This window comes from Dermochelys coriacea, chromosome 1, assembly GCF_009764565.3.
Source record: "Dermochelys coriacea isolate rDerCor1 chromosome 1, rDerCor1.pri.v4, whole genome shotgun sequence".
Lineage (NCBI taxonomy): Eukaryota > Metazoa > Chordata > Testudines > Dermochelyidae > Dermochelys > Dermochelys coriacea.
In genome coordinates, this window is record NC_050068.2 from 255,613,533 (window position 1) to 255,641,063 (window position 27,531).

Here is a 27,531-nt window from a genome sequence, read left to right on the forward strand (position 1 = left end):
ACAAGCTATGCTAATATAAGCATATTTATGCCAATATAACTGTCCACACTTGGGGGAGGTGGGGTTAAAGCGGTACAACTTGTGTGTTAAAATCCCGGTCCAAATCTCTCACTCCTTGAGCTAGAAGGAAGCTAAGGAGCACTTTGGAAGCGGCATGTTCAGCCCCTGAAGAGTGGAGGGGAATGTACGTCTCATTCTGTGGCAGTGAATGATGGCAAAAGGAGTCCTGCCCACCAGCCATTGGTCAGAAAGTTGATGGTGGTGATGCAATTCCAAAGGTATAAGGGGCGGGCTGGGGGGGTAGATAAAGGGCAGAGGAAAATTCTCAGGTCTCTGCAGGAAAACAGGCACTACACAGGACACTCTGCCAACAGAAATTCAACAGGCAGATAGACAGGAGTAAAGTGATTTCTTTCCCCAAGTCAACATCACTTATACCATCTTGCAGAACCAGCCAGTGAACAAACAATGGCAATAAGAAAAAGAAACTCCAGAAAAGATATTCCATTCTGTTCCCTAATCAGATGCATTTGACTCTAGTTTAATCTCCTACATGGCAATGGAGAGAAGGATTGTGACTTTTTTTTTTTTAAGCTAGCAGGCTTAGCATGTCCACGCAGTTCCCAGCACTCCCTGTGCTTTTGGTTTTTGAGCTACTGAACTTTCTAAGCCCTCATCTGCTTTTAATCTAACTAAAAGCTCCCCTCGTTGGTTCCTATTTAAAATAAAAGACAAGGTTACATTGGATTTTTATATGACTACACACACACACACACACGTTTTTATACTGCTTTAACTTCACATTTCAATGCCATCTTAATTATGGAGTTAACAGGACATCTCCCTAATTGTATATGCAATACCGTATCTGCGTACAAACATACATACACTGCAAGTGTATGCACACACACACAGATCTTTGAACAGAATCCAGAAATTCCACAACAGACCTTGCTAATTCCTCTTCTCTTTGGCTGTTTTTTCACTCCATGTGCCTTTGTTCTTTGCACCTGATGACTACTCTATATGAACCACTTGACACACTGAGAGGCTGATGCTGGGTATGTTAAATTTTAGGCAGTATTAGAAGAAGTAGAAGAGGATTTTCATCCTTTCTATTTGCTTTTCTCTTTACTGATTATCCCTTCCCCTGAGAGGCCTGTCCATCTTCCTAAGGATCCCCTTTAATTCCCCCTTTTTTCTCTTCTTTAAGCCCCTTATGTTGCAAGGACCTGACTCTGGCTAGGACACTTTGCTCTTCCCAGCCTTGCTTCTGAAATGAGCCAGTTGTCATCACCCTAGAGCAGTATGGTCTCTCTTTGAGGGGAAGGAGGGGTATAATTTTTAAACCAGTAAATGGGATCCCTTAATCATTTTGTACTGACATTTCCAACACTTCTGGTTGACAATTTCCAATTTTTGTAGGTGAAAAAGCCAGCACTTTGTAAATACTGATTTGCACTATACCAATATTGACATTTACAGAATTACAGAGTTTTAATGACTCTGCAGTCCCTAATCCCTGGGCAGGAAGAAGGGCAAACAGGATGTGTGAATGAGTGCAGGGAGTGGGAATGGGATGTGTGTTTGATTATGGGTTGCCCTTCAGAGAAGGAAGGTGAAATTGGTATAGCTGGGGAGTAGGACATTGTACATCCATTGAGAGGTCTCATGCATGCTGTTATAAATATAAAGGGAAGGGTAACCACTTTTCTGTATACAGTGCTATAAAATCCCTCCTGGCCAGAAGCAACATCCTGTTACCTGTAAAGGGTTAAGAAGCTCAGCTAACCTGGCTAGCACCTGACCCAAAGGACCAATAAGGGGACAAAATACTTTCAAATCTTGGGGGGCGGGGAAGGCTTTTGTTTGTGCTCTTTGTTTACGTGGTTGTTCCTTCTTGGGACTGAGAGAGGCCAGATAGAAATCCATCTTCTCCAACCCATCCTAATCCAAGTCTCCAATATTGCAAACAGTATAGGTAAGCCAGGCAAGGCAGATTACTTTATTTTTTGTTTTATGTGAATTTTCCCTGTGTTAAGAGGGAGGTTTATTCCTATTTTCTGTAACTTTAAGGTTTTTTTTCCAGAGGGGGAGTCTCTATGTTTTGAATCTGAATACCCTGTAAAGTATTTTCCATCCTGATTTTACAGAGGTGATTTTTTTTACCTTTACTTTAAATAATTTTTTTTTAAGAACCTGATTAATTTTTTATTGTTTTTAAGATTCAAGGGTTTGGGTTTGTGTTCACCTGTACAAATTGGTGAGGATTATTATCAAGCCTTCCCCAGGAAAGGGGGTGTAGGGCTTGGGGGGATATTTTGGGGGAAGATGTCTTTAAGTGGTCTCTTTCCCTGTTTTTTGTTTAAAACGCTTGGTGGTGGCAGCATACTGTTCAAGGACAAGGCAAAGTTTGTACCTTGGGGAAGTTTTTAACCTAAGCTGGTAAGAATAAGCTTTGGGGGCCTTTCATGTGGGTCCCCACATCTGTACCCTAGAGTTCAGAGTGGGGAAGGAACCCTGACATGGTGGTAGCGGTGGGATCATTTTGAACCAAAGATCATTTTGAACCAGAGATTGTTTTGAACCAAAAACACAGACCTGAAGAGGTTTTTTTTAAGCTGAAAGCAGCTAGAGGGTTTTCTGTCTATTTGCATGGAGACAGAGGTATTCGTTTTTTTACAAAGAGATTTTTCTTTTTTGAGCTGGAGTTTTCTCTACCTAAAGGCAGGGTAGTTAACCTCCTGCGGGGAAATTCACAAGTTTTTTTTTCTCCCTGACTCTTGGGTATAGCTAGACTTAACCACAAAAAAGCAGGAAAATGACTAACAGTGAAGCAGCTAATAAATAGAGCTGGCCAGATTCGAAGCTTAAGAGAAAAAAAAAAGCATGATAAATAGATGGCCTTAAGGCGCTTAGAGGTGGAGGCAGAAAAAGCCAGGGTGGAGGTAGAGGAAAGCTGCCCACAAGAGAGCTATGGAGGAGGGAAAAAAAAAGAGAGGAAGCATGCACTGGAGATGGAGAAGGTAAGGGCTCAGCAGAATATATCAACCAACCCTAGCAATCCTTCTCCAGGTACTGCTTCCCATCACAGAAAGTTCCCCACCTACAAGGCAGGTGTTGATACCGAGACCTTCTTAAAAAACTTCGAAAGGGCCTGCCTTGGGTACAGCATCTTTACAGACCAGTACATGGTAGAGCTGAGGCCGCAGCTCAGTGGACCCTTAGCCGAGGTGGCGGCTGAAATGCTTAAGGAACACATGAACAGTTATGAACTTTTTAAAACCCAGGTGAGAGTCAGAATGGGGCTAACACCCGAGTATTCCCGTCGGCGGTTCAGAGCCCTAAGGTGGAAACCAGACGTGACATTTACCCGACATGCCTACCACATTGTGAAACATTGGGATGCCTGAATATCAGGAGCAAGTGTTAAATCTCCAGAAGAGTTGCCCTTCCTAATGCAAATGGAGCAGTTCTTAGAGGGTGTTCCTGAGGAAATAGAAAGGTACATCCTAGATGGGAAGCCCAAAACTATAATCGAGGCAGGGGAGATTGGAGCCAAATGGGTGGAGGTGGCAGAAAAGAAAAAAAACTAGTAGCAGTTGGGGCGAATATTAGAAGGGGCAACCCGAAACAAAACCCTATCACCGGGGGCAACCCAAGGCCCCACCTACATCCCAAGGAAAACCCCAGATACCTTATCGTCCCACCACACCATTCTCCAGGAAACCACCTTGCCCCAGTGACCAGTCAGCTGGGCGATGTTTTAATGTAATGAGCTGGGGCATGTGAAGGCCAACTGCCCCAAGAACCCCAACAGATTACAGTTCATTGCACTGGGGTCACACCAAAGGTCCTCAGGCCCAGATGCCTCCCAGATACCCTTAGAGTGAAGGGAAACTGTGAGTGTGGGTGGGAAAAGATTTACAGCACAGAGGGACACTGGAGCGCAGGTGTCAGCTATCCATCAATCCTTAGTGGACCCCAACTTAATCAACCCAGAGGCCCAAGTAACGATTCAACCCTTCAAGTCCAACTCTTTCAATTTGCCTACAGCCAAGTTGCCTGTCCAGTACAAGGGCTGGTCAGGAATGTGGACTTTTTCAGTCTATAATGATTATACCATTCCCATGTTGCTTCGGGAAGACTTGGCCAACCAGGTAAAGCTGGCCAAGAGGGTGGGAATGGTCACCCGCAGCCAGACTAAGCAAGCTTCCACACCTATCCCTGTTCCTGAGCCTTCCACCAGGGCCCCGTCTGTGTTTCCAGAGACCTAGATGGAGGTGGTGGAACTGGATCCCCTGCCAATGACTGCAACGGCCATAGCAGATCCAGTCCCAGAGACCCAGCCAAAGCCAGTCCCCAAACTGAAACTGGTGAAGCAACCAGCACCAGAACCATTGCCAGCACTGAGTCCAGCACTTGCAACCCCGTCTACAGCTCCAACACCAGAGAGCACCACCTAGCCTGCACTGGCAGCAGCAGCAGATGACCCTACACAAGAGGCTCAGCCAGAGCCTAAAATAGCCCATAGTGCACCAGCGAAAAGCGGTTCACCATCAACGGAAATAGCCCCATCACCTGCATCGCTTCCAGAGGGACCAAGCCCAGATTCACAATCCAGTGAGGAACTGATCTCTCCAGCATCAAGGGAACAGTTCCAGGCCGAACAGGAAGCAAATGAAAGCCTCCAGAAAGCTTGGACGGAGGCACGGAGAACCTACCGCCTCTCAACTCTTCTAATCGACCCTGGTTTGTTGTAAAAAGAGGACTTTTATACAAGGAAACTCTTTCTGGTGGGCACCAGGAAGACTGGCATCCTCAGAGACAGTTGGTAGTTCCAACTAAGTACCAGGAAAAACTCTTAAGCTTACCCTACGATCATCCTAGTGGCCATGCTGGGGTGAACAGAACCAAAGACCATTTGGGGAGGTCATTCCACTGGGAGGGAATGGGCAAGGATGTTTCTGCCTATGTCTGATCTTGTAAGGTATGCCAAAGAGTGGAAAAACCCCAAAACCAGGTCAAAGCCCCTCTCCAGCCACTCCCCATCATTGAGGTTCCATTTCAGCAAGTAGCTGTGAATATTCTAGGTCCTTTTCCAAAAAAGACACAGAGAGGAAAGCAGTACATACTGACTTTCATGAATTTTGCCACCCGATGGCCGGAAGCAGTAGCTGTAAGCAACACCAGGGCTAAAAGTGTGCGCCAGGCACTAACAGACATTTTTGCCAGGGTAGGTTGGCCCTCCGACATCCTTACAGATGCAAGAAATAATTTCCTGTCAGAAACTATGAAAAGCCTTTGGGAAGCTCACGGGGTAAATCACTTGGTTGCCACCCCTTACCATCATCAAACAAATGGCCTGGTGGAGAAGTTTAATGAAACTTTGGGGGCCATGATACATAAATTCGAAAATGAGCACTCCAATGATTGGGACCTAGTGTTGCAGCAGTTGCTTTTTGCCTACAGAGCTATACCACATCCCAGTTTAGGGTTTTCACCATTTGAACTTGTATATGGCTGCGAGGTTAAGGGGCCATTGCAGTTGGTAAAGCAGCAATGGGACGGGTTTACACCTTCTCCAGGAACTAACATTCTAAACCTTGTAACCAACCTAGAAACCACCCTCTGAACCTCTTTAGCCCTTGCTAAAGAAAACTTAAAAGATGCTCAAAAAGAGCAAAAAAGCCTGGTATAATAAACATGCCAGAGAGCGTTCCTTCAAAGTAGGGGACAAGGTCATGGTCTTAAAGGCGCTCCAGGCCCATAAAATGGAAGCATCGTAAAAAGGGCCATTCACGGTCCAAGAGCACCTGGGAGCTGTTAATTATCTCAGAGCATTCCCCACCTCAAACCAAAAACCTAAGGTGTACCATATTAATTCTCTAAAGCTCTTTTATTCCAGAGAATTAAAGATTTTTCAGTTTACAGCCCAGGGAGGAAATAATGCTAAGTGGCCTAAAGGTGTCTACTACAAAGAAAAAAGTGATGGTGGCATGGAAGAGGTGAACCTCTCCATAACCCTTGGGCATATGCAGCAACAGCAAATCAAGGAGCTGTGCACTAGCTACGCACCAATGTTCTCAGCCACCCCAGGACTGACTGAATGGGTATACCACTCCATTAACACAGGTAATGCTCACCCAAATAAAGCCCAACCTAACCGGGTTTCTCCTCAAGCTAAAACTGCTATAGAATGGGAGATCCAGGATATGCTACAGATGGGTGTAATCTGCCCCTCCTGGAGTGCATGGGCATCTCCAGTGGTTCTAGTTCCCAAACCATGTGGGGAGATACGTTTTTGCATGGACTACCGTAAGCTCAATGCTGTAAGTCACCCAGACAACTATCCAATGCCACGCACAGATAAACTATTGAAAAAACTGGGAAGGCCCAGTTCATCTCTACCTTGAACTTAACCAAGGGGTACTGGCAGGTACCGCTAAATAAATCTGCCAAGGAAAAGATCAGCCTTCACCACACATGTCGGGCTGTATAAATTTAATGTGCTCCCTTTCAGGCTGCAAAATGCACCCGCCACCTTCCAAAAACTTGTAGATGGTCTCCTAGAGGGATTGGGAAAATATGCAGTCGTCTACCTTAACAATGTGGCCATATTTTCGGATTCCTGGGCAGAGCACCTGGAACATCTACAAAAAGTCTTTGAGCGCATAAGGGAGGCAGGACTAACTGTTAAGGCTAAGAAGTGTCAAATAGGCCTAAACAAAGTGACTTACCTTAAACACCAGGTGGGTCAAGAAACTATCAACCCCCTACAGGCCAAAGTGGATGCTATCCAAAAGTGGCCTGTCCCAAAGTCAAAGAAACAGGTCCAATCCTTCTTAGGCTTGGCCGGATATTACAGGTGATTTGAATCATAGAGGATTAGGGTTGGAAGAGACCTCAGGAGGTCATCGAGTCCAATCCCCTGCTCAAACGGGACCAACACCAACTAAATCATCCCAGCCAGGGCTTTGTCAAGCCGGGCCTTAAAAAGCTCTAAGGATGGAGGTTTCCACCATCTCCCTAGGTAACCCATTCCAGTGCTTCACCACCCTCCTAGTGAAATAGTGTTTCCTAATATCCAGCCTAGACCTCCCCCACTGCAACTTGGGTCAAGTCACCTTTCTGCGCCTCAGTTTCCCCAGCTGTGAAACAGACACAACAATCCGTCCCTCACAGAGAGCCTTAAGATCAGTTCAGTGAGGTTTACAAAGTGCTCTAAGACCTCTTGGTACAGCAATAAAGAATGAAATGTTCAGAGTAATACAAAAATCCCCAGTTTAATACAGATTTTCTCCAAGCCTCTCCATTTCATTCAGATCTTTACAAAAGTGACTTTACAACAAAGAAGTGCGGAAGGAGGTTAAACTGAGCAGGAAAGGCCTGCTTTCATCACTCCGACATATGTACAATACTACCGTAGGGAGCAATATATACAGAAGAAAACCGGATCAAAATCAGCACATTTGAAATCATTTTGATTTGTACCGCAATACAGCCAAATCGCCGCCCCACTGACAAACCTACCCAAAAAAACCCAGCCAAATGCCGTTCAGTGAACTAAAGACTGTCAAAAGGCCTTTAACCAGCTTAAAGCAACACTCATGTCAGACCCTGTGCTAAAGGCCCCAGACTTTAACAAACTGTTCCTAGTAACCACATATGTGTCCGAGCGTGGCGTGGAAGCAGTCTTAATGCAGGAAGGACCAAATCAAAAGTTCCATCCTGTCATGTCTCTCAGCAAAAAGCTGTCTGAGAGGAAAAGCCACTGGCCAATCAGTAAAAAGAAATGTTATGCCATTGTCTACACTCTAAAAAAGCGACAGCTATACGTTTGGGGACAGCGTTTCCACCTGCAAACCGACAATGCTGCGCTACAATGGCTTTTTTGTATGGCCACATTGTTAAGGTAGACGACTGCGTATTTTCCCAATCCCTCTAGGAGACCATCTACAAGTTTTTGGAAGGTGGCGGGTGCATTTTGCAGCCTGAAAGGGAGCACATTAAATTTATACAGCCCGACATATGTGGTGAAGGCTGACCTTTCCTTGGCAGATTTATTTAGCAGTACCTGCCAGTACCGCCAAGGGAAATAACAAAAAACGTATTCGGTGAAGTTTAGCTCTCCAAAATTTTAATTTCAACGTACAACACATTTCAAAAGCTTCTAACAAAGTGGCTAATGCACTCTCCCGTAAAAGTTTCCCAAAATCAACTGGTCCAAATCGTCCTTAAAATGTGGGAAATATTGTTAGTCTTTATACAGTTAGTAGTATATTTAAAAAATGCATGTGTCTTATTAATTTGGTTTTCTCCTAAAACTCCAGAAAGAAATCACAGCCAGTGTTTCACCCTATCTGTGATTTGGGGGGCATGTCATAAATATAAAGGGAAGGGTAACCACCTTTCTGTATACAGTGCTATAAAATCCCTCCTGGCCAGAGGCAACATCCTGTTACCTGTAAATGGTTAAGAAGCTCAGCTAACGTGGCTGGCACCTGACCCAAAAGACCAATAAGGAGATAAAATACTTTCAAATCTTGGGAGGGATGGGAGAGGCTTTTGTTTGTGCTCTTTGTTTACGTGGTTGTTCTCTCTTGGGACTGAGAGAGGCCAGACAGAAATCCATCTTCTCCAACCCATCCTAATCCAAGTCTCCAATATTGCAACCAGTATAGGTAAAACAGGCAAGGTGGATTAGTTTATCTTTTGTTTTATGTGAATTTTCCCTGTGTTAAGAGGAAGGTTTATTCCTTTTTTCTGTAACTTTAAGGTTTTGCCCAGAGGGGGATCCCTGTGTTTTGAATCTGAATACCCTGTAAAGTATTTTTCATCCTGATTTTACAGAGGTGATTCTTTTACCTTCTTTTAAGAACCTGTTTAATTTTTCATTGTTCTTAAGAGCCAAGGGTTTGGTTCTGTGTTCACCCATACAAATTGGTGAAGATTATTATCAAGTCTTCCCCAGGAAAGGGGGTGTAGGGCTTGGGGGGATATTTTGGGGGAAGATGTCTTTAAGTGGTCTCTTTCCCTGTTTTTTGTTTAAAACGCTTGGTGGTGGCAGCATACTGTTCAAGGACAAGGCAAAGTTTGTACCTTGGGGAAGTTTTTAACCTAAGCTGGTAAAAACAAGCTTCGGGGGTCTTTCATGCGGGTCCCTACATCTGTACCCTAGAGTTCGGAGTGGGGAAGGAACCTTGACACATGCTATTTAATCGCCCTGAGTCAGTGTGAATGCACGCAGCCTACAGAAAACACTGATACCAGATACATGCCACTTGGTGCCTGTGCTAAAGGTTAAGAGCCATTCAGTGTTGTCAGCTGTCATGCTTTTACTGCCAGTCTTGCGATATTTGTTGTTTTACTTAAAGCGCCAGCTCAGTCATGCCACTACATTAAAATCTCAGATTCAATTTAAAAAAAAAAAATTCTAGGTCCATTGTCACAGCGAATACCTTGAAAATATGAAACCTAATGGCTCGAAAGACCAGAAGGCAAATAAAAGAACAGTTTTATTGTTTTTAAAAAATCAGTATTTTTAAATCAGTCTCAGTTTTCTGGAGGCCTGTTGTCATGATTTCTGAATAACAGATTTAGCAATACTGTGACAACCACCACCCAATTGTAGGTATCCATATTTAAGAACTGCTCCTCTTGAAATACTTTTTTTCATAAAAATTTTGAGTTCCTTAAACCAACAAACAAAATGAATAACTATATGGTTGTTTAATAAATGGTTAATCCATGTGGCTATAAAGGACTGTTTATGTGACTACACTTCTTTGGCCTATCAGATTCTTCCTTTCAGAATGCCTGCTCTATGCCACTAATTAAAATACTAATTTAGGAATTTAAGTACAATGAAACTGGAGAGATCATTTGTATTATAACTCTCTTTTGCCTAGGTAATTCATGAGCAATTCTTGTCAACATTACCAGCACAATCATAACCCTATTCCACAAGAGATTTCCAGAAGCATATATAGAGGAGTTCATTGAATAACGAACACCCTGAAAAACCCCCATGGCGTGGGAACAAGTGAATGAGCTGTAAAAGAAGAATGAGTGTTAGAGAGAGATAAAGAAAGAAATTGTGGGAAAGAGAGGAGGTGGGAGAGCAACCGGAACAAACTTTACAAATTTACATGAGCCTTCTGGCCTGAGCTGTCCTCTCCTTACCCCTTTCTGTCCCTGCATAGAGCCATTAGCTGACATAAGGGCTGAGGAAAGATGCTTTAGGAAACTTCTGAAGAAAAACTATCCAAATGGCAGCAGATTCTGCAAGAGAAAAGCTGCACTCTCTCTGCTGCTAATCCTCTGTGTTGTTCTCGGACTCTCATTCTCTGGAGTGGTGTGGTGCACATGCTGCACCATGCTATTGGGAGGGGGAGGGAGAGGGAGAAGGGAACATTTCTAGAAATCACCAGGTTTCCAGATCACACATTCCTCAGGAAAAAGTGATCCAGCAGAGTTTAAGTAATAGTCAAAAAGGACAGAATTATCTGGGCTAGGTTCAGTGACTTTAGATAACAGGGACTTCTCAGAGGGGCTGCGCTGCATCCCACCAGTTTTATCCACTTCAATATCCTCTCCATGCCCTGAAAATAACCAGCAGTCCTTTATTCTCAGTCCTGTGTCTAGACATAGTCTATGATGTACGCGCTACTGTATTCAGCTTCACTCCCTTGTGGCCAGAGGTCACACCAGTCGCTGAGCAGAGGAGCATGCTCAGCTGGAGGCAGCTTTCTGTAAGTGGGCCCTAGTGCCATCAGCCCCAGCCCAGGCAGCAATGCCTCTCCCACAGCTAAGATCAGGTCTGAGATCCTCCCTAAAAACAAGATTAAAAAGGACTTGTGGCCACTGGATTTCATGGGCCCAAAAGGCCAACTCTAGGTGGGTATCCTGGAGGGGGTTGGAGAAGCCTGAATAACCTGCGACCTTAAAGAAAAATCAGCTACTAGCTTTTAACTACAGTGTGTAGTTTGCCTCTGTCATAAAATAAAGGGAAGGGTAACCACCTTTCTGTATGCAGTGCTATAAAATCCCTCCTGGCCAGAGGCAGAACCCTTTCATCTGTAAAGGGTTAAGAAGCTAAGATAACCTCGCTGGCACCTGACCAAAATGACCAATGAGGAGACAAGATACTTTCAAAGCTCGGGAGGGGAGACAAAGATCTGTCTGTCTGTGTGATGCTTTTGCCAGGAACAGATCAGGAATGTAGTCTCAGAACTTCTGTTAGTAAGTAATCTAGCTAGAAATGCGTTAGATTTCCTTTTGTTTAATGGCTGGTCAAATAGGTTGTGCTGAATGGAAGGTATATTCCTGTTTTTGTGTCTTCTTGTAACTTAAGGTTTTGCCTAGAGGGATTCTCTATGTTTTGAATCTGATTACCCTGTAAGGTAGTTACCATCCTGATTTTACAGAGGTGATTCTTTTACCTTTTCTTTAATTAAAATTCTTCTTTTAAGAACCTGATTACTTTTTCATTGTTCTTAAGATCCAAAGGTTTGGGTCTGTGTTCACCTGTACAAATTGGTGAGGATTTTCATCAAGCCTTCCCCAGGAAAGGGGGTGTAGGACTTGGGGGCATATTTTGGGGGAAGACGTCTCCAAGTGGTCTCTTTCCCTGTTCTTTGTTTAAAACGCTTGGTGGTGGCAGCATAGGGTTCAAGGACAAGGCAAAGTTTGTACCTTGGGGAAGTTTTTAACCTAAGCTGGTAAGAATAAGCTTAGGGGGTCTTTCATGTACCCTAGAGTTCAGAGTGGGGAAGGAACCCTGACAGCCTCCATCTACAATGGTTACATTCTCTTACCCCAAAGCAACACCCTGGAACCCCCATACTCACCACTGTCATATAGTTATGTTATGTTTTGTACGAAGTATACCTTGTAAAGTATCATTTTAAATATCTTAATCTGTTGAACATTAATATCCCCTTAAGTTGTATGCACTATCACTGTCTGTGAAGTTATGAGGTTTTGCTGTGTATGTTACTGAATTATGTTGTGAAGTTGGAAATGCCCACAACCAGTCTTTCAGGTATAACAATGGGGCAGCCAGAAAGTGATTTAAGGGGGAATACACACACACACGCACACACACAGGAGGATTACCCCAGGAACTGTATACAATAGAAACCTCTCAGAGAGTGTGTACACAATGGAGGCTGCTTGACTCATGTCATAGCAAAGGATCTTTCCAGCAAACTGGAAGAAGCTATAAAAAGGGAAAGTGACATCATCATTTGGCCTCACTCCCACCACAACTCAACACCTGGAAACATATCTAGAGAACAAAGACTGAACTGGGGAGGTGGTCCCAGGCTGGAAAAGAGAATCCTAGCTTGTGTATTAAGGTGTTATACCATCAGGGTGAGATATTGCTTGATTTAAATCCTGTCTAGTTCATAGAACTCAGATTGTGATTCTACTTTTTATTTCTTAGGTAACTACCTTTGATCTTTTTCAGAGTAGCAGCCGTGTTAGTCTGTATTCGCAAAAAGAAAAGGAGTACTTATGGCACCTTAGAGACTAACAAATTTATTTGATCATAAGCTTTCGTGAGCTACAGCTCACTTCTTGCATCTGATGAAGTGAGCTGTAGCTCACGAAAGCTTATGCTCAAATAAATTTGTTAGTCTCTAAGGTGCCACAAGTACTCCTTTTCTTTTCACCTTTGATCTGTATGCTTACTATTTACAGTCACTTCAAATTTATCTTTCTGTAGTTAATAAATCTGTTTTATATTTTTTTACCTAAAATAGTGTGTTGCTTGAAGTGCAAGGGAAATCTGCTCAGGAACAAGGGCTGGTGCATGTCCTCTCCATATCGAGGGGGGGCGGACTGGGTCATAAACTTACACTGGTCAGGCTTCTGACTAGGGCAAGACGGTAGAGCTCCGGGGTCCTAGGCTGGGGAGCTGGGGGGGGTCGGGGGAATTGGCTTGAGCCTCTCTATTGTTGGTTCAGGAGTGGCTGGTGAAAGCATTCATGTAACTCAGGTGGGTGTGTCCCTGTCTGTGGATGGCTGTGTGAATGCAGGACCTGGAGGGGTTTACAGCTTGTCATAGCATCACAGTATGAGAGGAAGCCTAGGTTGGTAAGTCATAGGGCTGAGTGGTACCCCAGTTCCAGATTGTACTCCGGGGAACCCGTCACAGATAGAAACTTAAAAAAAAAAAAGAAGTTCAGATTCTCCTTTGCATTTCTATGTCCCAAGGATTAGGCAGATCAGTAGCTGCACAATTCACGTACCCCCAAAATAAGATGGTATGCCACATCTTCCCCATGAGGCTGAGCTCCACAGTGTTCAAGCACCTGTTGGACTGAGATGAAAGAGACCAAGAATATTATAATCCATTTGGGGTCTCCTTCATGGCAGTTCTAGCCTAGCATCCTTGATGGGGGAAGGAGCCCCCAGCTTTTCATTATTTATAAAAGATTTTTTTCTAGAAAACTATGAGAATGCACACCCTAAGGGCTCAAGAACAGAAGGCAAATCAAAGGAACTCAACAACTATTATTATTATTATAAAAAAATCTCATTTGTTTTGGAGACCAACTTATGATTTTCAAATGCTTGGGATTGGCAATACTGAATCTGAGGTCTTGAATTTTTAGATAGATAAATTCTGAGGGGTTAGATGGTTTAGGGCCCTGGGAATATGATAAACCAAGACTTCCACCTGTTGGTCAGCGCTTCCAAAATGTGACTCAGCTTGATAGTGACTGAATGCCATTGTCACAGAAGGACACTTGGGAGAAAAATATCCACATTACAAAGCACAACCATAATTGACTCCCTTTTTGGCAGAAAGGACAAGGATTAAGTTCCCAGTTCAGCAAAGCACTTAAGCACGAGCTACACTTTAAGCACCTGCTTTAGTCTCACTGAAGCCAATTTAATTGCTTTGCTGAAAAGAGGAATACTCATGTACTTACAGATAAGCACATAGTTAACTCCTTTACTGTATGGAGGCCTAAATGAACATGGAGACTGAATTACTCTCACTGTGTTAGGAGAGGTCTTTCAGGATCAGGCTTGAGGTACATTGATGGAGCAATGTGGGGAAGCTTGCATAGCTGCTGTACCTGTTTTTTGGCTAACGAGACAATTTAAGACTATATGGCTGTCAATCTGGTCCCTTTGGCCAACACTAAATTCACTAACATTGCTAAAGAAAAAGATTAAATGTACCCTTGGATGAAAGAGGCTTTAGAGATCCAAACACAGAGATAAACACTGTGGCTTCCAGTGCCCTGGCTTAATTCCCTTGTTGATTGCTCCAACATCCAAGAAGATAAAGGAGTCTTTGGAAACAGATGTTACTTTGGAAGAGTTAAAATCCCTAAATATTACTAGTAAGAGAGCATTACATTTGGGTAATGGAACTGCATGCATGGTGGGAAGTTTCTGGCAATGCTGAACTTTTCCAGATGCACTTGGAACATAAATGCCCCCAGCCCTCAAATAATAACAGTTCTTCTTTATCACCACCCTGCTTTGGGTCAGGATTGGAATCCTCACTGTCGCTGATGATCTTTGGTCCTGGCTCTTTCACTATTCCAGCTCTCTTTCTTTTCTCCTTTCTGCTTCCAGGACCTTATCAATTTTCTCCCACCACGATCTCTCTCTCTGTTTCCAGGATCTTGGCACTGAGGTTAATCAGTCACTAAAGGCAATAAGGTAAGACAAAGCAATCTCATGGGCAGGTTTAAATAAATAGCATATATGTGTGCCCTGAGATGGATAATATAGCACACTTTAGACATCCTAATAGATCGCTCAATAAATCTATGTCCGGGTTTAAACTGAAGAGCATGCAAAAAGGAAACTAAGAAGGAAATAAAGAGGATCCTTGTGGCTGAATTAATTAATGATTTGAGAGGACGGAAGCCAGGAAACAGGACTGGAAAGTATACACGCAGCTCAGTATGGCTTACCATGCTTTTCTCATATTCATCAGCACTAGGCAATGAATGGAGCATCTGTCTTCTCAATGCCTGTCTGGATAAAATTAGCTGAAGGGAGTGCTTGGGGGAAGAGAAGGCGGGAGGGCGTGGAGGTCACATAGTTCATTTCCATAGTAAACAACCTGAGAACCTGACCTGTTTCCATACAAGTGTAATCTCAAGAACTATAGCCAAGGAGGAGAGAAAACTCTTGGAGCTGGTAGGGGGGTATGACCAGACTTGATAGCTTACAACCAGCTGCTGAGAGAGAGAGAGAGAGTTCAGCATTCAACACTTCCACCACAGTATAAATAAATGAGGTCAATACTTACAATATCTATCTATCTATCTATCTATCAGTGTCCCCTCTCCCAAAAGAGCCAATGGGGCTTGTTAACAGAGAATGAAGCTGTAATATAGGCAGCAATCAGAGAGAGAAAAAGCAGTAAGGCAAATGCCTCAGATTCAAATCCCATTTCTAGGCATCCCAGAAGAATGGATGTACTGCATTTCATGCCACATACATGAGCACTACCAGCAAAACTGTTGAAGTGTCTCATTCCTGACACTGTTTTGCAAATGTGTTAAACATTTGGATGTTTCACTTCAACACTTTCCACTGTCAAAAAAAGAGAGGCTATTTTATTTGTTACAGGTAAAATCTGGTTTTGCTATAAAGACAGAACACTTTTTTCCTCAGAAAAGCTAAGTTTTCGCCCAGGGCACATAATGAGTGGAAATTTACCATCGGATCCAATGGTGAGCTGGGAGAAAAAACCTTGCCGGATAATTACATGTGAACAAGCATACCACACGGCCCAAGCAGCTTCAGAAAAGCCACAACACTTAGCTTTGGATCAGTGTAGAGTTTACTCAGACCAGCCCTGGATCCTTGCTTCACCTGGTTAAAGATCATTACAGCATGGTAATATGGGATGCTTGATGTGCTCAGCTGAACCCAGAATCCTCCTCCAGTTTTGTAGTACTGCTGCTCTCTGAGGTCTGGGAGAAGGTCATATATACACAGAATTCTTTTCTGTGTGCTTCCTAGGCCAGGACTGTGGAAGAGCGTTCTCTCTTTTAGGCTCCAGAACTTTCTTGTGTTCAGCAGCAGAAAAGACAAAGATGATGATGGTTTAGGCCAGGGGGTCATAAGTAAGGCAAAGAGGAGCAGGGAAGGGCAAGAAAAATGAAAAAAAGAAGCGAGTGAGTGAAAAACAATGGAATCCCACAAGGGATGAGTAAAAGCTGAAGCCCAAAGAGTAGTTGAACAGATAAGCACCCCTCTCTTGGCCTGATCAATATGCACAGGGGCCTGAGGCCACATTCAAGGACTGCCCACAACAATACAACTTCTGTATTTCCCTTTTCAGAGTAGCAGCCGTGTTAGTCTGTATTCGCAAAAAGAAAAGGAGTACTTGTGGCACCTTAGAGACTAACAAATTTATTAGAGCATAAGCTTTCGTGAGCTACAGCTCACTTCATCGGATGCATTTGGTGGAAAAAACAGAGGGGAGATTTATCTCTGTAGATCAGAGATCTGATCCCACTGAGAGTTACCAAAAGAAACTACAGCATTTGCTCAAGAAACTCCCTGAAGAAGCACAAGAACAAATCCGCACAGACACACCCCTAGAACCCCGACCTGGGGTATTCTATCTGCTACCCAAGATCCATAAACCTGGAAATTCTGGACGCCCCATCATCTCAGGCATTGGCACCCTGACAGCAGGATTGTCTGGCTATGTAGACTCCCTCCTCAGGCCCTACGCTACCAGCACTCCCAGCTATCTTCGAGACACCACTGACTTCCTGAGGAAATTACAATCCATTGGTGATCTTCCTAAAAACACCATCCTAGCCACTATGGATGTAGAAGCCCTCTACACCAACATTCCACACAAAGATGGACTACATGCCGTCAGGAACAGTATCCCCGATACTGTCACGGCTAATCTGGTGGCTGAACTTTGTGACTTTGTCCTCACCCATAACTATTTCACATTTGGGGACATGTATACCTTCAAATCAGCGGCACTGCGATGGGTACCCGCATGGCCCCACAGTATGCCAACATTTTTATGGCTGACTTAGAACAACACTTCCTCAGCTCTCGTCCCCTAATGCCCCTACTCTACTTGCGCTACATTGATGACATCTTCATCATCTGGACCCATGGAAAAGAAGCCCTTGAGGAATTCCACCATGATTTCAACAATTTCCATCCCGCCATCAACCTCAGCCTGGACCAGTCCACACAAGAGATCCACTTCCTGGACACTACGGTGCTAATAAGCGATGGTCACATAAACACCACCCTATATCGGAAACCTACTGACCGCTATTCCTACCTACATGCCTCTAGCTTTCATCCAGATCATACCACTCGATCCATTGTCTACAGCCAAGCTCTACGATATAACCGCATTTGCTCCAACCCCTCAGACAGAGACAAACACCTACAAGATCTCTATCATGCATTCCTACAACTACAATACCCACCTGCTGAAGTGAAGAAACAGATTGACAGAGCCGAAGAGTACCCAGAAGTCACCTACTACAGGACAGGCCCAACAAAGAAAATAACAGAACGCCACTAGCCATCACCTTCAGCCCCCAACTAAAACCTCTCCAACGCATCATCAAGGATCTACAACCTATCCTGAAGGACGACCCATCACTCTCACAGATCTTGGGAGACAGGCCAGTCCTTGCTTACAGACAGCCCCCCAATCTGAAGCAAATACTCACCAGCAACCACACACCACACAACAGAACCACTAACCCAGGACCTATCCTTGCAACAAAGCCCGTGGCCAACTCTGTCCACATATCTATTCAGGGGATACCATCATAGGGCCTAATCACATCAGCCACACTATCAGAGGCTCGTTCACCTGCGCATCTACCAATGTGATATATGCCATCATGTGCCAGCAATGCCCCTCTGCCATGTACATTGGCCAAACTGGACAGTCTCTATGTAAAAGAATGAATGGACACAAATCAGATGTCAAGAATTATAACATTCAAAAACCAGTTGGAGAACACTTCAATCTCTCTGGTCACTCGATTACAGACCTAAGAGTGGCTATCCTTCAACAAAAAAGCTTCAAAAACAGACTCCAACGAGAGACTGCTGAATTGGAATTAATTTGCGAACTGTATACAATTAACTTAGGCTTGAATAGAGACTGGGAATGGATGAGTCATTACACAAAGTAAAACTATTTCCCCATGTTATTTCTCCCCCCCCACCCCACCTCCCACTGTTCCTCAGATATTCGTGTTAACTGCTGGAATTAGCCTACCTTGCTTGTCACCATGAAAGGTTTTCCTCCTTTCCCCCCCCTGCTGCTGGTGATGGCTTATCTTAAGTGATCACTCTCCTTACAGTGTGTATGATAAACCCATTGTTTCATGTTCTCTGTGTGTGTATATAAATCTCCCCTCTGTTTTTTCCACCAAATGCATCCGATGAAGTGAGCTGTAGCTCATGAAAGCTTATGCTCTAATAAATTTGTTAGTCTCTAAGGTGCTACAAGTACTCCTTTTCTTTTTGTATTTCCCTTGTTAGACAATGATAGAACTGATGATCACTTCTGCATTCAAGGTTCAATGAAGCAAGGCACAACTCACCGTCTGTTACTCTTAGGCTCCATTGCCATATAAGGGGAGCAGGGGAAGCAGCCTGCTTTCTGTTCACTGTTGTCCAATCTTCCTCTCAATTAAATAATTCATTTTCTGGAGTAATGCTACAGTTGTTACATTTATTATTAGAAGGGGACTTCACTGAGGTAACTCTCAACCACAACACTAGCAGGCAATGGTTCCTAGCAGTGGGAGCCCTGATAGCCACTGCAATGAAGGCATATTTCTCGCCGCATGCACACTTGATTATTACTTGCACTCCTTAGCCCCTTTGGGTCCTATGCCCAAACCTGAGCATGCCACCTAAGTAACAGGTCTTGGCTGATGGGCTGGATGAGGTTCACAGGAGTTTCTGGGAATTGTTACAAGCTCCATGGTAGGCAATGATCCTGGTCTATCCAATCAGGGAAACAGCAGTGCAGAGGCTCCATTTCCAAAGCTGAATTAAGGCATAGGCAACCTAAGCATATGCTGAGTACCCAATTATTGGATGGGGCCCAACCTGAGTGGCGCTGTGACCCCATCTATCCTTGTCATGACAGAGAGGCGGCAAGGCCAAACCTGAGAGAGCACTGGGGTAGCCAGCACAGCTCCTCCTTGTCGCTGCCATGAGGCCAATGCCACTCCACCCCACCCCAGGGCCTGCCCAGCCTTGTCCCACTTTCAACAGCCAATGTTCCCTCTGTTCTACCCACAGGATTTGCTTAGCAATAGCGTCAAGAGCTGCTACAAGTATGGGAAGCTGTGGTGCATGCCTGCACAAGGAAGCCAACTGGGAGAAGGGCCGGGGAGACATGAGGAAGTTTTGTCTAGAGCCCAGTAATGGGTTAATCTTCCCCTGTCTATTTCAGTCAGAGGGCTTCCACCAGATGGGTACTGGAGACAGCTCCTCTCCAAGGAGCTCATTTGTAATTCTGAATGAGAAGGAAGGAAAGAAGATGCAGGGTTTTCAGTCAGTAGGCAGACTGTGGGCCAAAACCAGACCACCAGATGCTTTTGAATGGACCCCAACATCTTTTTATTTACTTATTATTATTAACTTTTTTATTATTTTCTCTGGAGTATAGACCTTGACTATACTTGACCAAGAAATTTGGACCTTGACAAAAAATATTTGACTACCCTGGTTTGGGGTATTTGGGAGAGGAGAAAAAGGAGATTATGGAATGATTGTGGGGGCACACACTGGAGAGGCAGATACTCCCTGCAAATGGAAGGGGAGGAGGGACAGGAAGGGAGGTACTGAGACTTAGCAGGGGAGGGGAGACAGCTGGCTCCAGGGTGGGAAGAGGGTTCTGGGAGTTCAACCTAAATTCCATTGTTCAGTTTTGCTTTGTGATGATCATGTAAATCCATAGAACAACAAGATTGGAAGGGACTTCAGGAGGTCATCTAGTCCAACTCCCTGCTCAAAGCAGGACCAATCCCCAGTTTTTGCTCCAGATCCCTAAATGGTCCCCTCAAGGATTGAGCTCACAACCCTGGGTTTAGCAGGCAAATGCTCAACCCACTGAGCTATCCCTTCCTGCCTGCTTCCAGGCCTGCTCCAGACCCTCTGGGTCCCACTCCCTGCTCCCCCACCAGCTCCTGGGCCCCGTGGTGGCTGCTCCTATCCCTCTGGGTCCCCCTCTCACCTCCGCTCCCTCCCCCACTGGCATATGAGAGTTTACGTAGGGGCACTAAGCTCCTTGGCCCTGGTTCAGCCGTCCCTGGCATGAGAGGTAATCTGTGGCCTGGGCTCTAGGACCCTGCAAGGTGAAAGGGCCCCAGAGCTCAGGCTGCAGCCTGAGCCTAAACCTCTACACTGCAATTAAACAGCCCCTTTGCCTGAGTCCCATGAGTCTAAGTTAGCTGGTGTGGGCCAGCTGTGGGGTTTAATTGCAGAGTAGACATATCCATAGGGACACACAAAGCAGCACTAGAAAAAGTACAATAGGGAACAATCCTGAAAAGGCAGGACTGGATGGCCCAAAAGGTTATTTTCATCTCCGGCTTCTCTAATTCTCTGAAACAGACAAGACTTAAAATTCCTCCTTAGCACCCTTCTCCTCCTGGCTGATGCCCGCAGACACCTGCAGGTGGGGTCTCAATCACCTACCCGAACCCTTGCTACAGAGGATTTCAATGACCACTGACCTGTTCCACTCGGATCTCAAATTCTCCATTCACCTTCTTCCCCTGGAAATACTTGGCCCTGAGGAGGGAGAGAGGGGGGGGGACATGGTTAAAAAGGCTGCAGTTCATGATTATTTATTTATTTGTCAGCTACTGTTTTGCTGCTGTTTTCCCTTTTTGTTGAAGGATTTCCAGATGGTTCACAACATGTTTTACTAATTCCCATTTTCCCTTGACTTTCTGTTCTCCAAGAGAAATCTGCCAAACCAGATGAAAAAATCACACAGGAAATTTCCTTGAAGGCTTGGAAGGGTTGTTTTGTAGATTGAGAAAATAATTATCTCCCTGCACCTTACAGAACAGTAATAATCAATGATAAGACCAGTTTGTATGTATTCTCTATCCTGGGGACAGAGGCTATGGACAGAGGGAGCCTAAATCTATCATGTGACAAAGAATCAGAGTAAATTTTCTTCCAACACTGAACAAGGAACTTTATCAGCATAATGAAAACCATATTAAGCCTGTCTTTCTCTCTCTCTGTTTCACTGTAGAACTTGTCTTAGGAAATTTCCCAGCCCTATCTTGCCTGGCTTTATACGACTGATTTAAAGAAACAGTATATATATCCTCAAAATGTCCATAAGCATAGATTTCTTCAAAATTGTGAAACCAGATTTGCATCAGAGTCACTGAAAAAAAAGTCTCTCTCATATACTTCCTCTCATCTCTGCTAATAGCCACAGCCATTGAATATACAACAGAGGAAAACAGATGGACGTTACCGCTCAAAGGGATGGACTGATAGTGCAGTAAGAACCAGGTATAGGACAAGTATATGCTTTTTAAGCCATTCTCTTCTCTACAGAGCGGATCAGGAGATTTCTAACTAAAGCTATTTTCCAAGCAGAAAACAGATAAATCAAAAACTGTTGACTTAGATGACTACTTTTTAGTTTTTTCAAAAATTTCCTAAATAGAAGATTTCAGGACCCCCCACCACCCAAAATATTGATTTGTTTTCATTTTAAAAAGGGGGGGCTCCCCCTTCCACTGTATTACCATTTCCCAATTTTTGCCTTTTGAAAAACAGCAACAAAGTATAGGAAACAGTTAAATATTGGAAGTGTTTGTTACTTTCTGAGAAAAAGTAACACTTTCAACACTTTGTTATCCAAGTGACAAAAGTTTGGACAGAAAAAGAAAATGAAGGAAAGTTAGGGGGAGGGGGAAGAGTAGGTTTTTCCCCTATACCTTTTTAATGTTTTTTTTTTTAAAAACTTTCCCACACATTTTATTTCATTCCGTCTCGTGTCATTGGATTGGGGTGTGGGAGGAAATGGGGGCTGTGGGAAAAAAGTTTAAAAAACAACCCACAAAGTTGTCCGGATTTAAAGAACCAAACTGACATTTTAAGTCTAAACAAAAGTTTGTTTTGAAACGGTGATTTTAAACAAAACAAAAGTTTTCATTTTGTTTAAAAAATTTCCACCAAAAGGTCCCTCTGTCAAAAAGCCTATTCATCAGCACAAAGTTTACTCTGACTATGATCGGAAGTTAGGTAGGGACAGTACATTAGCCAGGTGTGATTACTCCAACAGGCTCTTACAAATCCAGAAAAAGGAAAATGCAGGACTTTAGCTATCCCTAAGCCTCCTTGAGGTCATGAGACTAGAACGAAAAAAAGCCAAAAACGATGCCACCTCTTTGGCAAGAAGAGTCACAGTGAGTGCACTTAAGTTCATCCTGGTTATAGCGATATAACTGGGTTTAACGATATTTCCCATTTTCACATGTAGCAAATTACTGCTGTAACCAGCAGTCTCAAAAGCCAAGATAAACTTAGTGTGCCCATAGTAACTGTTTTGAAGTTTGAGGCATGGCATTCAGTGGTACACGCATATATTTTTTTAAACAGAAGATCATCACAGTGTTTATGCATCACCTACATTTATGAAACAAACTTTCTCCCTCTGATGACCCCTCCACTCTGCTGACTTGCTGGTTCCTAACTCATTGGTGCCGCTTCGGTCCTACTCACAATGAAGGCTGATTATCCACACACTCTTTCATCCATTACAGATGAAGCAATGAGACTTCCACTGCTTAGTCCAGGAAATTAGCCTTCACAGTAAAAATTATAAAACCCTTTGCTACAATACAGACTCTGTTCCCAGATAGTCACGTCTGGGGCACCACTACCATGTGGATCCAGGGCATAAGAACAAGGCATCTTGATTAAGACACAGTGAGACCTTTGTTTCTGGACCCCATTTTCCACATGGCCTGGCTCATTCCAATGACTCAGCTCATATTTTTTAAATTAGAGGATATATTTTCTTTCAAGGCAGACCCAGGGCTAAGCTGCTGTAAGGGTCTCTGAAGACAATAGGTGCTAAATAATTCAGAGATAAATGTTTTGCTCTGTTCTCTATTCTGACACCGCACAGGGGAAGACTGAAACACCTGCTGCAAATACGCTCGGAAACAGATTCAATAGTGTTTTTAATTTTCACTTGGTGTTTCTGAGCCTTTGGGAAGTAGAGGCCACCATACTGAGCAGAAAAGAGATATTAGTCTCACCCTGGAGCCCCTGAAGTTTCAACCAACTAGGAATTATTTATACTATGGAAGTACCTGTAGGTCACGTTCATGGTCAGAGCCCCATTGCATTAGACACCGCATCAACACACAGCATGAAACAGGCCCTGTCCCAAAGAACTTACAACAGACAAAATGTGGGAGAAAGGAAGTTATATCCCCATTTGACAAAGGGGGAACGAGAGAGTGAGAGATTAAGGGCCAGATTTTCAAAAGCAATCACGACCCAGCAAGTCCCACTGAGAACAATGGGAGCTGCTAAGTCTTGCTCTCCTTTGCAAATCTGGCCATACAAGTGATCTGCTGAGGGTCACACCAGGAGCCTGTGACATAGCCAGGATTTGAACCCAGATCTCAAGTCCCAATACCATGTCTTAACCATAAGACCCATCACAGGTCTTCTTTTGGTGCCTCAGCAATGCCACTCTAGCCTATCCAATGAAGTCACTTATGAACAATGCAAGGCATCTTTCATCACCCTAGAGGCTGCGTGGGCTGCCTCACAGTGTTCCCAGCCTACTGGCTTGAGAGATCAAAACAGGAATCATCTAAGTCATCCTGCCTCCCCCCCCGTCCCATGTCAGCATGGATTACTGACCACTGGTCTAACTGGCCAGCACTTTATTATAAAGCATGCAGGATGTTGACAGAGTCAAATTGCTGCATTATAATTAGGCTATGCAGGGTGTAGGTTGAGTGGTTTGGTTTCCAATCTCAGTAAATTAGCATGTAAACAGATATTTTGGATGGAAAAACTTGTGGCTCCATGCTAGCAGAACAAACCCTAGGGAGGATTTACAATGGTAAGAAACATGTGACTGCTGCAGCTTGTGCAGGGGGGAAAGGAAGTGCTATAATAGCTCAGTAGATGCCCTCTGCTTTTAAAAGAAATTCCCCTTAGTGCATCTTTCTCTGTGATTAGTGAGCTGCACACTTGTGGGAAGCAATATTTCCTGGGTAAAAGGGCATTAGAAACACATAAAAAAGCCCTCTGCTTTCTGCTTTCAATCTCCAGCCCCAGTGAGATTGAAATCTCACCTTCAGCCCCGTAACGATAGAAACCTCAGATGTCTCCTCTCACAAATTTGTTCAGAAAGATTAAAAGCTTGCTTTTCAGAGAATCCGAGCATCCCCCCCGTGACATGGTTGGGGGAAGCAAGTGCTCCATTCCCAGTCTGATACATACACAGCACATTCTTTATGGGGATCAGAAGCAAAGGCCTGGTTTTGAAAAGCATCAGCTCTCTGGTCCCTGTGTTATACGTGTAAAGAGCATTTCGTGAGAAGCCAGCACATAGTACTTGTGTCCCCATATTCTTGTGAAGCTTTTATCAGAGTAAGTCTACAAAAGTGGCCCCAAAGGAGCCTGCTCACACAGTAGTATAAGCACCTCTCAGCTTCCTAAACATCAAGGGCCCAGGTCATCCTTGTGTTAGTACAGACACTGAAGGGAGGCAGCTTGCGCCTTGCCTTATTCAGGGGCTGCAGGAGCTCATATGGCCCCCAGTGCTGACTTAAATTGTGTTCCTGCTCTTTTGGCCACCTGGAAGGGTTGCCAATTTTGTAATATTTAAAAACCGGACACTCCAGCAAGAGTCCCAGAACCTCCCCTGCCCCGCCCCTTCCCCTGAGGCCCCACTCCCTGTTCACTCCTCTTTACCCCTACCTCCATTTCTCATTGCTTTTGTCCTCTCCCGTCTCCCTGTGTGGGTCAGGAGGGACTCACTTGCAGAGCTGGGGCCGAGAGCTGCATCCGCCCGATGCAGGTAGGAGGTAGTCATGGCTGAATAGGAGCTGGCGTAGGTGATGACTCTGGTCCTCCCCACCTCCCCTGCTTGCAATAACTGGACTTTGGGTGTCCGATCAGTAGATCTGACTGACACTATCAGGTCCCCTTTTTGACTGGACTTTCTGGTCAAAAAACGGACACCTGGCCACCCTACCATCTAGATTGGCCCCCTTTGCCAGGGCTTCAATAGAAGTGGTGCTGTGGAATTCCCTGGAGACTGAAGCTTATTCTTGTCCAGCGGCCCCTTTGTGCTGGCCTTGGTGAATCCATATCTGAATCACAGAGAGGCCATGGCACAACCATGGAATCCTCCCCCCCCCCCAGATGTATAGTGGAGATTGCCAAGATCAGTAGAAAAAGATCAAAATTTATAGGGATCATTTTTTCCTAGAAGTCTATAGGACATTATGGTTAAGCCTCTGAAAGTGAGCTACAGTTGGCCATTTCCTTATTCCCATACACATTTAGCTTTACCTGATTACTTTTGTTTTTATATTAAAACAATTCCAAAGGCGCATTTGGTGTTCACTTCATCAACCAGTCAATATGCTCAAAACTGGAATCCTAGATATGCCTTTACCCCCCCAGGCTTGTCTCTTCCTTGAGTTTTTTTTTTCCTTGTTGCTTTTATGTCCTGGAGAGAAGGTGCTTATAAGGACCACTTCGGTGGGCACTGCAGTGGTAGCCACAGGATTCGTGGTGTATGTAGATGGAAGGGGATGTTGCAGAGAACCTTCCATTTTCTTGATGGGTTGTAGAGCACTTCACAAAAGGGTTGAGATCTGCTTGACTTGCCTGGGTATAGAGGATCAGGCAGTCTCAGCAGGCAGGATACCTGAACGTAACATACATTGCCAAATGCTAGGTTTGTTACCTGCCCTGAAGATGTTCTGGACATGGATGGCAGTATCCCATTGTCTGCTTACGAAGGATGAGATAACATGAGTCAGAGTGTTGCAGGGGGAAGAGGGGAGTGGCGACTGGAAAATCTGAAGCTGTTTCAATGTCAGTTGGCTGAATGAGTGGGGTTATGTCCCATTTTTCAGCCTGTTGGAAGCACAGTATTTTGTGTTAAATGTATTTTATGGCACTTCTTCAGGCTATTTCACAAAATGGCTACTGCATTAAATAATTTTTGAGGACAAGAAGAGATCAATGTGCCTCAAGGTGTCTTGCAAGAGACCTCACTGAAGTAATTATAAGAAATGTCCCTGTGATCTCTTGCAGTGTGTCTGGAAGTAACTCAACAGCCATCACCTCAGCACTCCTGTGGAGAACACTCCCATGGCAGCTGGAGTCAACAGAATTATTGCTGGCTGCATTTCAGGTTGAAGGCTAAAAGCAGGAGCCCATGTGGGTGGAGCAGGTTCATTATCCATCAGGGATATCCCTACAAGGCAGCCTGAGATGTTCCTGGTGTTGCCTTTTCATTTAATTCAAAACAAATATTATTTCTGAACTAAAAAGCAGAGAGAGAATCCCAAACTATTGATCTGACTTTGCTCACTTGCCCCAGTGTGATTTTTATCATGAAATAAAGTCTGTGTTGGTTACATTTTCCTACCATATCCTGGATGAGTTAGTGGTGTTGCTCCTTCAAGTGACCAGATAAGAGGCCAGTGAGGGGGAAGAGGAGCACTAAATCCAGAGCCAGAATCCCATAGCTATCTGCATGAATTCATGCATATACGGCACCATTGTGTTAGATATATGCTAAGCCTATGAGAGTTTTTTGAGGAGCAATCTAGATCTTCCTTGTTTCAAGTCAAACAGGGTGGGAGGTTTAACAGCTCCAAGCAAAAGAATTCATACAGGATAGAGGACGGAGTGTCACCATGTTTTATGAGCAAATTCCTGGGAGTCTTTCCATTAACTTCAATGGGATCAGGCCCCTAACAGCATCCAATCCAACAAACTTAGGTTAGCTTTATTGGCCACCCATTTCTTCTCACTATAGCTTCAGGCTGCATTTCCTGCCCCACACTCCTAGCCTGCAGTGGGGGCCTGAACAAAAAATGTGACGCAAGAACCACGGTGGGAGAAAAATGGAAAGAGGGGGGAAAAATAAAAATGGAGGAAGAAAGTGTAGCAGGAGGAGGAGAGAAGTGAGTGAATCAAATAGAAGTCTAAAAGGATTAAATAATGGAATCTCCCAATTCCTTTTTTTGACATCCAAATACAAACAGAGATATCTCTTGAGTCTTTTGGGAATCAAAGCTTCTAATTTCCTCCAAGATTAACCTAGAAAATGCCAGGCTGCAACTCTCTTGATTGGATGAGGGTGGACCTCATGGAGTGAGGTTAGCCACTCAAAGAATTCCCTGTGTCAAAGGGTCTGGGGGCCCGGGTGATGCACAAGGCCCTCACTGTATGTCCGCATTGTCTCCTACGTAAAAGGGGTTGGGACTGGGAAAAAGG

General features: G+C 44.2%; 1 protein-coding gene across 1 annotated transcript in view; it reads right to left on the minus strand.

The window, feature by feature from the left end:
* Positions 1–27,531, minus strand: part of SYN3 (synapsin III) — a 274,735-nt gene that overhangs the window by 207,974 nt on the left and 39,230 nt on the right. The window contains exon 3 of the mRNA XM_038386748.2: positions 20,745–20,802. Within this exon, the coding sequence (XP_038242676.1) occupies positions 20,745–20,802 (58 nt within the window). The remainder of the gene's footprint in view (positions 1–20,744; positions 20,803–27,531) is intronic.